Source organism: Morone saxatilis, unplaced genomic scaffold (assembly GCF_004916995.1).
Source record: "Morone saxatilis isolate NCDOM2014 unplaced genomic scaffold, NCSU_SB_2.0 Contig17, whole genome shotgun sequence".
NCBI classification, from domain to species: domain Eukaryota; kingdom Metazoa; phylum Chordata; class Actinopteri; family Moronidae; genus Morone; species Morone saxatilis.
In genome coordinates, this window is record NW_023339729.1 from 1,557,052 (window position 1) to 1,572,385 (window position 15,334).

The 15,334-nt window shown below is 41.3% G+C and overlaps 1 protein-coding gene across 1 annotated transcript in view; it reads right to left on the reverse strand.

Moving 5' to 3' along the window:
* The window catches only part of LOC118326494 (dual specificity testis-specific protein kinase 2-like), a 19,495-nt gene extending 5,036 nt beyond the window's left edge, over window positions 1-14,459 (reverse strand). The window contains exons 1-6 of the mRNA XM_035659497.1: window positions 14,285-14,459; window positions 13,051-13,879; window positions 6,071-6,192; window positions 4,906-5,039; window positions 1,596-1,752; window positions 914-1,004 (exon numbers count right to left, since the gene is read on the reverse strand). Coding sequence (XP_035515390.1) covers window positions 914-1,004; window positions 1,596-1,752; window positions 4,906-5,039; window positions 6,071-6,192; window positions 13,051-13,257 — 711 coding nt within the window. The 5' untranslated portion in view covers window positions 13,258-13,879; window positions 14,285-14,459. The remainder of the gene's footprint in view (window positions 1-913; window positions 1,005-1,595; window positions 1,753-4,905; window positions 5,040-6,070; window positions 6,193-13,050; window positions 13,880-14,284) is intronic.
* Window positions 14,460-15,334: the final 875 nt, after the last annotated feature.

The window sequence follows — 15,334 nt, forward strand, 5'->3', positions numbered from 1 at the left end:
CAGCGATGCACAGCATCTGGAGCAATTCGGGGTTCAGTATCTTGCTCAAGGAAACTTCGACATGCAGCGAAAGGAGCTGAGAATCGTACCAACAACCTTCTGATTAGCGGAGTCACAAATGGCATCAGTTGAAATATTCCAATACTTTCTTGAATGGAACACCTGGTCATACTCCAAAAAACAGTTTGGAGTCTATATCGATCATATTTCCATAATGAGACAGTGTGAGCGCTCAAAGACGGTGAAGACTCTTCATCAGTAGAATGGTATTGAGTAACATTACCAGTATTATTTTGGCCCGTACATGCATTCACCAGAGTGCTAATTATCTATTATTTAGGATTGCTGCTATTAGATTTCATGCTGACTCACTCGTGGTGACACACCTCGCAACATCCATACAGATAATATTACACATCAAAAGCACAAGATGCAGTGCATTGATTAGGCACGGACGATATGGAAATGTCATGTTACCATTACTTTGGCCAAAATAATTGCGGTACACGATATTATCGCGATTGTGAAAATATATTCCATACTTTTAAAATGGCACTAAAACATACTGGAATCACTTTAACTTAGATTTTGTTTAGAAAAACATTTATTACATCACAGATAGGAATCTTATCTCCCTGTTCTGTATTTTGGAATCTATGCTATTTCCACACATCCAATTTAACTGTTTTTTTGGGGAGATACAACAGGCAAGCTGAACCTTCAGCCATGGTGACAGGATTAGGATTTGGGAATATCTGGAAAGGTGTGACCAAGGGTGTTTTTTATTTCTTATAATTCAGCTTTTTATTTGTTAGACGAAGTATGTGTTATTTCTTCTTTCAAAAGTGACACAGTGTTGCTTTGAAGTACTCTACTCCAGTAGGTGCAGAAACCACAGATGAAGCAGCTTTACCTTCTCATCGTACAGCTCCCCTCTCAGAACTTCAGGGGCCATCCAGTAAGGAGAGCCCACGATGGCCAGAGGCTGCTTCCCCACACCGTCACTGCAAAGACACCAAAGTTTCCTGTGAGGTCAGGTGGCCATTCAGAGTCACTACGCTAGTCAGAATAAACTGCGAGCTTGAATATTTTGTATATGCTAGATTACCTGTATTGTCTAAAAGTAGACCCCACTGTCCAATCTAATGCAATCCAATGCAACAGTCTTGCAACTAGAGTTGTTCCGATACTGCCTAAAATAACACCACGTAATTTATTAGCACCATACGGGACCCAGCCACTTAATGTTTTTCCCAGGACAGAGAAGTCCTGACCTGTCCTACTCTGAATCTGACAAACTTGTGTGCACCGCTAATCATCCCAGCTCTCCCCAGCGCCCTGTCAGCATTTTTCTGCTAGAAAAAAGCACTTTTTGGACACATGTCCTAATTCATCAACATATAATACACAAAACACAGGCTGAAAGGGATCGAGCACTGACTTTGACGCTGAAAATAACCTGTTATAGTGACACAGATTTATACTGGCCTCCTCAGTGGATACAGATCTGTTATGATCAAGTGAATCAGCTTTGCCTCTATATGTTTGAGTTAGATCTGTGCCAATTCCTGGTCCGTTACACATCTATTTCTCACCTGTAATCAGGGATCTTCTCTGCCAGGCCGAAGTCTCCCACCACAGCAGTGAACGTGCTGTTATCACAGCGCACTAGGCAGTTCTGCACAGGAAACAGACAGGAGATCAGATGTGCCAGTTGGGATGTACAACCCACCATACTGTCCTCTAAGAAGTGTTAGGCAGTCTTTTATGTAGCAATAGGCATGATTTGCCTCCACACTGAGGGGCTTTTCTACAGAGTGTGTTCAACCTAGGACGGGGTTCCAGATCTTGAGAAATGAGCCCTCATTATCCCTCTGCACTTATCCTCTCATGAGGCAAAACACTGAAAATCTCCCAGTACTAGAATGTTGCTGTGGGTGGATTATCTTTAACAGGATGCCTTTACAAGCAGCCAGGAGCAGAAGTTTGTCAAGCTATCTGTAGCAAGAGTTATGGGAGAGTAATACTTCTTCAGAGGGCAAACCTAGTATGAAAAGCCCTGGATCCTTCCATATTGTAGGGTTAAAGATCCCACTCAGCCCTTGAGGTGTGTGACTGCCCATCTTTGGGAAAATGTATTTGACGTGTACTTTGATTTTTAGTTCGGAACATCTGCTAACATGGAGATAATGGGCTTTATGAGCTATACTGCAGTCAGCAACCAGGGGGCAATAGAGATGTTTTGACTTCACTCTTGGAGAGCTGTCAGGTTGTCCATCTTTATATATGTATGTAGTCTGAACTCAGCCTTGCACAAAGCGTCAGTGAACTAAACTGCTCACTCCTCACTGCCATAGCTACAAAGTAAGAGCAGTACTGTATACAGTATATGAGGGGGTTGAGAATAACCCAGCTTGCATTTAGCTTCCTGGTTGTCCCAGCCCTGTGAAGTATCATGGGAAACCCTTGTTTTAGGGTGTTTCCTGTCATTAATTTTCTAGCTTTATCCTACTTGTGTTGAGGATGACAAGATGTTTACACATCTCCTATACAGCAAAGGGATACAGGAAAATTCTCCCTCCAACCTCACTTGTACAAAGCACCCATGACAGAATTACACAAGGTTTTGTTCCAGTGTACAGTTAGTTCTTGTAAATATTTATTGTCTGAGTCTCAGTTAGTTTATGCTTCGTACTTAACATTTGATCATTCAACCTAAACAACCCCCCCGGCTATATCAACACCAAACGAGACGGCCAACAAACACATTAAAAACAGCAAAGCTGTGGAAATGTCAGGCAGAAATATTTCTGCTTGTGATTCAGGAGTGCAAACCTCCCAATTTGGGAATGTGGTTAGGTTCAGTGGTAGCTGTATCACTAAGACTGTCTAATATATCAAATATATCAATATCTCCAGATATTAAAAATTGGATGTATTCTATGTTCTATGAACACATGTTAGCAGAGTCAGTGATGAAAATGAATGAGAACTTGAATGGTAAATGGTAAATGACTCTGTATAGCTTCTTAGTTTCCGACCACTCAAATCGCTTTTACAACTACGTGTGCAACATTCACCGCCTTTCACACACATTCACTTCAAGTGATGGCAAAGTCCATCGAACAAGAACTAACTCATTCATACACATTCACACCGATGCTTGTGGCATCGGGAGCAATTTTGGATTACAGTATCTTGCTCAGGATACTTCACACGGGAGGAGGACGCAGGAGAGCGGGGGATCGAACCAACCAACCTTCTGATTGGGGAAGACCCGTCTGCCATCCTGAGCCACAGCCGCCATGAGACGTCATGGGAGCGCATGTAATTAAATCAATTTGAACTTTCATTCTTGTCCTTAATCTTCTCTACCGTTTAACCATAGAGTATTGTGTGTCTTACGTCAGTATTGTTTGTACAGTGGTTTGTCCCATATCTGCCAACCCCAAAGAGATTTGCACTTTATTAATTGAACGGACAATAAAGTAATTGAATGCACTTGTTTCATGGCAGGCATAAGACTAATTTTGGAAACTTTTCCAAATTAAACAGTTAAACTTTTTAAATAGAAAATGTATTCTCACACACTTAACCGGTTAACTTAACCTAAGGTATCTTATTATTGCAATCCACACAAGCGCCCTTTTTCTATTCATCCTGACTTCAAGGAAGTGGTAACTGAATCAAGAATGATTCAATTACCAAGAGCGACACAAAGAACTGGAATCGTGAGAGATCCAGCATCCTTCTTCCTGTTTCGCTGTACCTTTGAGGTTAGGTCATCTGTGAAAATCATGCCCTTGCTGTGCAGGTACTGCAACCCTCGGGCGATATCCAGAGACAGTAGATCCTGAGCCCCACGACAGGACAGGTCACTGTCCAACAGCTGCTCAAGGTTGCCCTCCCCGTTAAATATATCAGAGAGGGTGAGAGGGAGAGGGGAGGGGGGGTTGGAAAATACATATTGTACGTTTAAAAGAGGAAAAAATGTGCTCATTCCGGGAGCGATGGGGCAGCCTCTTGGATTTCAATCTAGATCCTGGGAATCTCTTAAAAGGTGACCCATCGGATGATCTCAGGCACTTAGGCTTGGGTATGGAATTAGACAGTGATGATATACTACTGCCAGTCCCATAGGGGCCTCGAAAAGTGATAATTCAAATCTGAAATTTGATTCTAAAGGGCTCTTGGGTATTGTGAATGGCATTTCAAGACTGTCCAAATTTTACAAAGCAAACGAATCAATGGATTCATGGAGAAAATAACCAATAAATATTACTAATAATTGTGAAAGAGCTCCACCTCAACCACTGCACCAATAAAATCCTGCTGTTTACATTTAATGACTGTCAGAATAATCTAATGATATAACAGCAGCCACCACTTTAATACTTTAAACTACATTTTAAGTGATATATGCACTGCACATACAGTAGTAGCGCTTATTGGTGTTACTTAAGTAATCAGAGTCCTCTGGTGGCGAGGGCAGCATCGTCCAGCCTCCGTGGTAACCATAGTAACCACTGCACAGTATGTAAACATCAGCAGTTTGGGAGAATCCTTTGGTAAATTCCAACATGAAAGTATTTTGCCATGTGGTGTTTCAGTTCTTTCATGTGTTACGTGCAGTGTAACCACAAATGTACAATCCACTGTGTGTGTGTGTCTTACTTAACATTTGATAATTCAATCTCAAACAACCCCCCCCCCCCTGGCTATATCATAGCATAGCTGTGGAAATGTCAGGCAGAAGCATTTCTGCATGTGATTCAGGAGTGCAAACTTCCCATTTTGGGAATGAGTACTAGAATACATGCGGACGTGATTAGGTTCAGTTGTAGCTGTATCACTAGGACTGTCCAATATATCAAAATGTGGACCTCATCTCCAGATATCAAAAGCGAGTTGTAGAGCTGTTGTGAGTGTGTATGAATGAAACAGGGTGAAGAAGAAAGGGGGAAAGGCCAGAGACAAGTGGTGGTTTTACCTCAGTCAGAGCATGGAGTTGACCTTCATGCACACAAACGCCAAGAAACCTAAGGACAGGTGAAGAAACATGATTTAAAATATTAGAGGTTTATGATTTTCCCACATTCCCATGATCCCATCCAGCACTTCAAAACCCCGATAGGCAGGGCTTGTTATCTGTTGACTCTGGCGACCCCTGGTGGCAACAGTGAGAATTGAGTGCTGGAATATTTTTAAAGTGTGTTCATCAGGAGCCACACTCAAGTTTATCATTCAATCAAACAGCACCACCTCAGCAGCTGTTAAGACACAGCTGGAGAGCTAGTGCTGTACAGACTAATCCTGACCTGGGCAAAATCCAATCCGACACAAAGGTTCAAGACCATCACATGCACCGAGAACTTGCAAATCTAACAAAAACCTACCATAGCCTACCATTAAACCAATTTTGGGCCTTCATTCTGAAAGGGGTCACTGCTGTGTTCATTGGTAATAATAATAAGTATTTCTTATGTTAAAGCTGCAGGAGGTAACGGAAAATATTTTCATATTTGCTGAAACTTTCACTATATGCCTGACAGTAGTATCATTTTTGTTCAGAATTTTTTTTCTCATGTTCTACTGTCAGGAATAGTGAAGGTTTCAGCAAAAGTTATTTTTATAAAAATGACCTACTGCAGCTTTAAACTATAAGGCCCTCAACTTCCTGCCTCCCACTGCGTAAGTAGGCAGCTGATTCCATCACATTTCTGTCCAGCCCACAGCCACCTGATCAATTTCTCATGTGGCACCACCATGGACAATAACTGCCCACCCCAGGACTAATCTATATTCAAAGAAAACTGATTTTCTTAGCAACAGTTGACCAATAATAATAATACTATCACATACAGGATTTCTTTACACAGATTTTCAACTCCTGACAGTCAGAAAGGAGAAGATATATAACATTATTATATTATTTTGACCGATGATTCGCGATTAGTCTGGGAATAATCCTTTCTGCATCACAAATTTATATTTCACTGAAAAAAAACTGCCGTCAGATATAGTACTCTTTTACTCTGGAAGTGTGTTTTTAGATAAAAACATTACCTACCTAAGTATGTTAGGGTGGCAAAGCCTGTTCAGGAGCTGCACTTCTCGTAGCATGTTAGCTTTGTTGCTAGCCAGCGTGTTCATTTTCAGTGCCATCACCTGCCCTGTGATCCGATGCTGCACCTGGAAAACAACCAGAGAAGGTTTACAGTGAGACAGCGAGTCACTCAGACACGCAGGACACGCAAAACAGTCACAAGACACATGTCCCCAGTTCCTCAAGATAACCCAAACACCTTGTTGGGAGCAGTTTCATGCAGGAACTATTTTCTTTCTACTGACCTACACCCGCCAACCGTAGCTGAACGTCAGCTATCTCAGTGGCAACATTAATGTCTACATCCTGCGCCGTCACAGCCTCTTCACGAGGGGGTGCACACTTTTTTCTGCGCGGTGATACGTAGAAAGAAAATAGTTCAAATGTGTGTCAGTGAATGTGTTTCCAGATTCAATAAAATCAGCTTGCTACATAGTCACACTCATGCATGTAGCATGCAAGTACATTAGTTAGAAGCTAAACTGTAATGGTAAAATAATAAGCAGAGGTCAAGTTAATGGTTCAAAAACACATCAGAACCCTTTTTCTACCAATCTAGCTCTGATTCTTGAACCAGTTCTGTTCAGGTCTCAACATCAGTCAACAATAAAGAATCTTCATATTAGGAATAAACCTGAGCTGTCTGTAGATAAATAGGGTCGGCCTACCCTTCTGTATTTTAATCTCAGCGATAATGGTGCTGCTTGAAAAGCCTGATATTTTCTTAGGTGGTACGCGGTTTCCACCGAGTACCACCTAAGAAAATAGAACTGCCTTAGACATTTATACTTCATACAGCAGAGAGGCACTGTGACACAGTACATAAATATGTGCCTAAGCTGCCGGCATACAGTAAGGTCTGTGCTCATGTGTGTGACTGGAGGGGTCAAGTCATTGACTGGTAATGTATGTCTGCAAAGTTCAGCCAGTGTCTGCAAGTGCATGCATCTGTGTCTGTGTGTTTGTGTGCGTGTGTGTATTAATAGCGTGGCACTAATAGGCTTTCTGGATTTCCCATCACTCCTCCTGATCTGCACAAATCTACCAGGACATTACTGAAGCCTACAGGAGGCACGTACAAACACGCCGACACACAACGCAGAGTAAAACAGTAGGCTGGGTAATAGTAATAAACAGTAACAATGATAAACTGTGTGCATCTGAAAGTGAATTGTGATTCATTGGTGGTTCTGGGGATGGCTTCAATAAGTTCAGTGGGAAACAATCCAGGGTGTAAGAAAGTATGGATCTACCTGAGTATCGTGATATTTTGTTTTGTAATATTCTATCAATTCTGAAAAACACTGCATCCATTTTTGTTAGACTGTTGTAAACTGAAGGCTGTGATACAGGGACTGTGATTAAAACAAATGCAGATCCTGTTATGGTTGCATAAAAAAGTCTACTTTTTTCACTTTATACATATGGTGGTGTGTTTTTTACACTAGGGGTTCCCAAACTTTTGCCAAGGCCCACAAAAAGGAATTGGTTTATGGCCAGGGTCCCCATTTTGAGTTTGGTAAATGATATTATGTAAAAATGGCCCCTAGTAGTCAACTTAATTGTTAGTCGATGAGAAGAGTCTTAGTCAACGCACTTTTCAAGAGTCGGATAGGTGCAGAAAAAATAAAAACTCCGTCAAACTCGGTTCTGACTGACTGTTAGCTGACTCTACCTGGACTGGGCGCTCGAATGACAGGGGCAGTTTAAACACTACTAGAGTAGGGTCAGCTGATTTCCAGCGGCTCCGACCAGGACTCTGACTCTGGGGATAAAGACAGCGACAGGAGGGGAATGAAACGGAGGAAGAGGAGCCAGATTGCAGCCAGTTAATTTTCCAGTAACTGTTAACGTTACACATCATCCATCATATCGATCAGTCTGAAGACAGACATAAATCAGGTTTCACATGGTGACATTGTCTTATTCTAGAAAGGAGTTTACATGTTTAGAGTCGATTGGTTTATTGCCATTCTGCAACCTTTTCCTGTATTTTCTCTTTCCGGTCATTGAGAAAAGGAAGCTCATTCTGGGTGAAATTTACATTTTGACTGTTGCGATGCGGCCTGCGAGGGAGAGTGGTCAATTATTCCAGCGGTTTTAACTGATCCCCACTCTGCACTGTATAACTCCACTCTGCCTTGGACAAGAACTAGCTTTTCCAATGCAAACTGTACAGGACGGCATTTAGGCATTATTATTTGTTTAATACTGTGTACATTTACTTAACTGAATTAACCCTCACCCATCCAACATAAGGGATGACACTCTTCCTGCTAGACACTTTATTAAAAGAACATTTTTGGGAAAATTTTACTCACACTCTGATGAAAAGTCCACTATCAGTTTCACTAGAGTCACAGTGGAGCTTTGAGCTCAATGCTAACAATAAAAGTGTAGGTTGGGTCATACTGGAGGTATCTTATCTCAGGCAATCCCTTATCAACAATATGAGAAACTGAATAAATACAATGGGGACTATTGTTCTGGAAGTAGTTTGCAGTTTGTTCTCACGTGTACATAAAAGAGTAAAACACTTTTAAGAACTTCAGCATTAAAACACTGGATGTTAGCAGAAGTATTCATAAAATTTAAATATTATGAGGTACTGAATGACTTAAACACTGTAAAACCTAAAACAAGCATATCTTAATAAATGAAAAAAGTTAACATAACTTAATCCTCCAAACAACGTCACTTAATCCCATGAATTAAACCAAATGCAGAAATGAACTGTTGAAGTAAAAACTGTTTTAACAAACTTAAATGTGTGCAATATTGGTGATATAATTCCAGTTTGCTCAATTTATAGCTCAATTTATTGAAGATGACTTTATATCATTATAAAAATGTAAGCCCCACTGTGCTATAATGCTTAGGATTTTTCCATTTTTGCTTTTATTTCAGTTTATAAATCATCATGCATCCAAATAATGAATAATAAATAAGTGCAAAGATTTGATGTTAGTCACATAAAATAGGCTATAGTTAATTAAAAATTAATTCGTTACTATCTTGATAATTAATTAATTGTAAGTTGTTTTTATCACATATTAGCCGTTTCGACCGGTGTGTCATGTAATGATTTGCTTTAGCGGAACTAAAGGAACTGAGTAAATTCAACTTAAGTGGTAACATATGTATGAAGAAGATGTCTTACTTTATTCAGATAAAATTAAATAAGAAACATAAGTTTGGAGAATTGCTGCATATGACTGAGATCTACTCATTAGTTGTTAGTTCAACTAACTGAATGAAATAGGTACAATTAATTTGTTTTAGCCAAGTTACCTTAAAAAATACTTATAAATATCTAAAATCTAAATATATATATATATATATAAAAAAAATTAAATGTATTTAGAAGCTTAAACATTTTGAGTTGAACTAACTCACTGGGTTTTATAGTGAAGTATGAAGTTCCATTGAATATACAGTTAACATTATTAACATGCTTTAGCACTGGAATAAATGTAAAAATGTACAGTAGCATCCAAGGTGGTGATATGTTTTTATACAGACAGATACTGTCAGTATACAGAAGATTACAGACTGGATCATTTTTTTATATAATATGATACACAGATCTGGATACTTTTCCAAAACTTGGATACCATTGGATCTTTCTGAATACAGGTCCTTTTTGTCCAGTTTCCTCAAGACTTTAACAAGTAATATTCTATTCAACCCTGCTTTCTGATGTTTCAGTTTGTGGGTGTGAGTGTTTAAAGCTTAAAGCTGTGGATATTTCAGATAAGAGCACAGGAATGTGGACTGGAATCCACTTTGCATAAACCCTCACCCTGAGCAAATACTCCAACCGCTACGTTACATGTCTTTACTGTACATGGCCATGACTGTGGACAGATTTGGTGGTCAGGAGGTGATCATTTACATACACCTAACCTATACCTAAGGGTTACCTAGGAGGAAAACAAACACACACACACACACACACGCACACACACATACATACAGGCGGTATGTGATTAATCTACTTAGTCTTATTGGAGGACAGGCCCCACTGTCACCTTTCATACACAAGCAGACAACACACACATTCACATGCCACAGATACAACAAAAACACGTGACACAAGCACATCTGGAGGAAACCAACGCAGTGTGTGTACACAGTATGTGCCAAACTAATGAAATAAACATCAGGACGCATTAGCAGAGCTACAGTCAGGACCCATCAGGAACCAGTTCTTTGGAATCAGACCTGTGCATTATGCACCACCCACAGCAGAAAATGTTCAAGATTTCTACACACAAAAAGGACTTCTTTCAACAGCTCAACCTACAGTGCTGGTGTTTCTAATCATACAGTGATGATGTCCCTCTCTCTATGATGGTGATGACTGATCATTCAGATTATTTTTGAATCATCATTTTAGGATTCTGCTTAGCAGTCTGTAAAAACCTCCAATCTAGCAGTTCTTGGAAGTCTGTCTTCAGAGCTAGGGTTATGGTTACTGGTACATTTTATTACTCACCCAGTTAATGGATGAACTTCCTTTTAAGAGGCAGAAACCTCTGACAGGCTCTAGCTGGGTGGAACCCTTTGTCAGGGTTTAACAATAGAACACAGTAGGGCACGTCATAACTTCGCAATCCTGGAAAGTGGCAGGCTCCCGTTTAGGGACTAATAAATGACGTGTTATTTATCGGATCATGCACAGACACATATACTCGCCGATACCACATTTTAGGCAAAATCTGTGGAATTTCGGATACTGGTATCCATATCAGAACAACTCTAGCTACTTTGGTTGAATCGGCCTATACTTTAGGGTATTTGCTGTAGGTAGCAGCAGCAGTGAAACACACAAAGCCCCACACTGTAGTCATAGGGCAGATTTCCTTAATGAGATTGAGCTGCCTTCACTCCAGGGGAAGTGGTGCAGGTGGGGGGCCATGAAGATTACCACTTTCCTGCTCGCTGGGCTTTCAGATCAAAAACAGCACTGCGATTAAAAGAGAGCAAAAGGGGTTGCTAGACATTGGTGGGGGTGTGTTGCTTCAGGTGCAGGTGAGACCATGAAAGATTTGGGAGAAAGATCCATGAGTTTAAAGGTTTATCAGACCGCAAATCACTGCTCTGCACTCTCTAGAGCAATATATGGAAGAATTTTACAACTTATGAAGTTATGACAGCAACATTTACAGTTCATACAGTAGGAGGTTAAAGAAGAGGACAGGATATGAGAATATGGTGGACTGAATGAAGGTTTATATCAGGATTTGCAAACATCATGATGACAGAGGATTTGTGGATGGCCCTTTATTTAGAAATACCTTTTCAGCAAAGTCTAATTAGATGCTGGTGGGTAAACTTATGGCAATTTTTTGTTTGTTAATTACAGTGTCAAAGGTTGTTAATAGTATCAATACTTCATTGGATAGAATCAAAAACACCAAAACTATGGAAAAACATATCTACTTGAGACAATCTCATTTTCCGAGGCTGCACAAAACAGTAGGGAAGAAAATCACCCTGGTTACATGGTACTGAAAAGGGGTTTCAAGTATCATTTAAATGTTAAATTCTGGCATCCTGACAACCACAGTGGTTGTCGATTAGTTGTTGATTAGTTGTTCAGTCCATAACATAACAGAAAAAGGTTGAAAATGTTGATCAGTGTTTCCCAAAACCCAAGGTGACGTCCTCAAATGTCTTGTTTTGTCCACAACCCAAATACAAGCAGAAAATATTCACATTTGAGAAGCTGAAATCAGACGTAAAAAAAAACAACTTCTTGAAACTATTCATTTATTAAGATTAACATACTAAACTAATTGATTAATTGACTAATTGTTGGAGCTCTACATGAAAATGAAGAACTGGTGTATCTGTTTGGTCAGACAAGCAATTTGCAAACAAACTAGGTTCCAGGACTGTATTGTATATGCGGATATTTGTAAATATTTTCACATGAATAGATTGAAAAAGCTGTCTAGATCGCTATCGTACAGTCCAGTTCCTGATCTATTTGTAATAGCCACAAGGGGGAGCTGCATCTTTTCAGTCATTCCAAAATCCTAATGTCCTTTAGCCCTGACTCTTCATTCGCTGACAACTTGCCATGTGTGAACTGTTCAAAGACCTGTGGCCTGGCAGACGTCCGAAAAATATCTAGCAGGCTAAATATCTGGTTCTGTCAGGGAGCCATGCAATGAGCTACAGCCAATGAGAGCAGTCTCTCTTCTGCACCAGGACAGAGCAAGCAACCAGGTAGTACTATGTCGCATAAAACTCAGTACCGTTGCACACACAGCTGCAGTCGACTGAGGAATATGCGTGCTGTGTGTGTCTACAGTTGTTTGACATCGTTAATTGTTATGGGATATTTCTTCAGGTAGTTTGGTTTTTTGCTAATACAATGTTTACTTTTGTACCACTACAGAAATAGCTAACTGCTAAGTATGGTGGGTTGGGCTGATGTTGTTCTTTTGTTGATAATGCTTAAATTGTGATTGTTACTTCTCGGCTGATCAGTATATTATCAGCTAATTGTGCTCAGCTTCTAACGGGCATGTGTGAAAGGTTGCCCTTTGTGCTGTGTTTTATTTACTATCTACTCAGTAAATGTGTGTTATTAACGGTGTTATTAATGCCTCCTGATGAAACATAGTTTGGAAACAGACTCTGGGATTACTCCTTGTGAAGGATCCCTGTTGTCCCCTAGTGTGAAAACCACAACAACTTTAACACAGATGGGGTATGAAATGTTCATATCATCGTCTAGTCACAGTCATTATTTTAGATGCCAATGATCAAAGAGTTTGATGGAAGTAAAGGGACTACTAACTCTGACTACTGTGTTACAGCAGTCAAACAGAGCATATTCAACCAACTGAACTGTAGAACCTGGATGATTACTGGAGGATCACTTCCACCACTGGGAGCTTGCAGTGGAATCAGCAGACCGGCTCACGTACCTTGAAGACCTCAGAGAAGAAGCCCGAACCGATCTTCTCGCAGAAGAAGTCGTCGATGCGAGCCAGGCTAGACACGGCGCTCCTCAGGGCTCGGTACGAGGATGGGCGGATTCGGTTGGGTGCGTGGATGCTGTGGAGCGGCAGCTCATCCGGGCCACCGTGACCCTCTTCGGGGTCACAGAAGCAGCACTCGGCGTGGTAGTCCATAGTGCTGGCAGAGCACCACGCTCCAGAACCAGAATTTCTGTTAGACCGCAGTAGTCCTGGGGCACAAGGCGACGGTGGCTCCCACCATCGTGGTGTCAGAATGATCAAAGTGTCTTCTGTGGGTTATGAGGACAACCTCATGACCTGATAATGTATCTCTGATTGTAGCTGCTCTCCAGGCTCAGATCATCAAAATATACAACAATATAGGACAAACATGATCTGTCCTTTTACTTTAGTGAGACACATTTCTCATCAGTTCCTCGTCCTCTCATTCCACTCATTTGAGGTGAAGATGAAGAGTAGGGTCCATCATCCTCCCATTCACCCAAGCTGCCTTAGTGCCCCTGAGCAAGACCCTGAGCTCCCACCTGATGCTCCACCCTGAGCTTTGACAGCAAACTAGAGAAGACTTCAAATCTCTCTTCAAAGTCGCTGCCAATGCGGTTTTAAGAATTCCCACAGCCCCTGAACGTCGCCTCACCCGCAGTGTTGGTACGTGAGGAGGCTCGGTTCTCCTCCGTCATCCCGTTAGCTTGGAGGCGGAGATGATGGATGCTGCGGCCGCACGGTACCGGGAGAGGGTAGGAGGGCCGAGCACTCAGCTGCCATGTAAAGGTTCCTGTGGAAGTATTATGAGAGTGTTATAGCTGAGAATACAACACAGCAGCTGCAGTTACATTAGAGGGACAGCACACACAGTGGACCGTGCTCCCTCTGCGGGCAGCTGTGTCCGGTAGCCATGGGGCTAGTAGCCGCAGGGAATCTCCGCTCCGCTCCGCTCCACATCGACCCGCAGCACTGTTAGGCTTACAAATAACTACAGGCCTCCATCAACCATGTTTTTACCTTTTTTTAACTACTGCGTATTGTAAATAATAGTTTGACCCGAGCTAAATAAACCGGAGGATACATATAGCGTATTTCACCCGGCCAGTAAAATAAAAAATAAAAACTCGACTAGCTGCTGTTAATAACGGGAGCTGTCAATGACAAGCGGGGTGCAGAGGCAGAGAGGACGGCTTACCTGTGTCCTCACGTCGGTCCGGATGTAAACGTCGACGCGGTCCGAGTGCTTGAGCTGAACCGGAGCCAGAAACGTCGCTCTGCAGCCCGGCGGTGTCTGCGGTTGATAATCCCGTCTGGATCCCTGCTTCGCGAGCCGCTCGTTGGGGACGACTACCATGGTGAATCAGCCCGGAGTCAAGCTAACGAGAGTGATACAGGGGACTTCCTGTTAGAGGTTTCACATTAAAAGCTTTTCACCCTAAAGAGTCGTACATGCCAGTGGTTCCCAACTTTTTCTGTAAGGAGCCCCTTTTCTATCACTGAGTAAACGGACGAACCCCTGACTCAGTGACATATTTTATGGATATTTCATATTATATTCCAAACTGTACAATGACCCAAATAATTAACTCAGTAACTGCAGGTTTTATTTTCTGTCTCTATTATATATTTTTATAATTATTAACACATTTCTGACAAATTCTGTGTTTTCTTGTCCCTGATGCTTGGCCATTGTTCTATCAGACAATTTACTTTACATTTATTTTTTTTCACAGAAGTGAGTCAAATGCTGAGATATAGGCCTACTGCGTCTATTTTCATTTATTCTTTTCTCACTCAACAAGTTTGTGTTAAATTGTGTCTTTTTTTAAAATCCCCTCCAGGCCTGTATTAATACCATAGGTGTAGACCATATATGTATAATTAAAAATAGTCAAAGTCTCTGTGATGTCCCCCATAGGTTTCTGATGAGCCTTTGTGAAGCTCAGTGTGGTTGGATCTGGCTGTCGCCATCTTGGCAGTCCTGACTCCAGCAGCCCAGTTATCCAAAAATGGGTAAAGGGGTGAAGCGTGGGTAGAGCTGAGGTTGCTGAATGAAGCCTGGTTACTGAAAACACCCTGTTGTCACTCAAAGCGGCCGTGCCCTTAATCATGCATAACTTGAAGCCTTAACATAATGTTAAAGGGGTGAGTTATATAAAGTTTCACCCCCGTACAGTTGTCATGAACGGGAAAATAAGCTATAGAGACCAAAAGCATTTTTAGTACCAGGCTGTAAACATGTTTA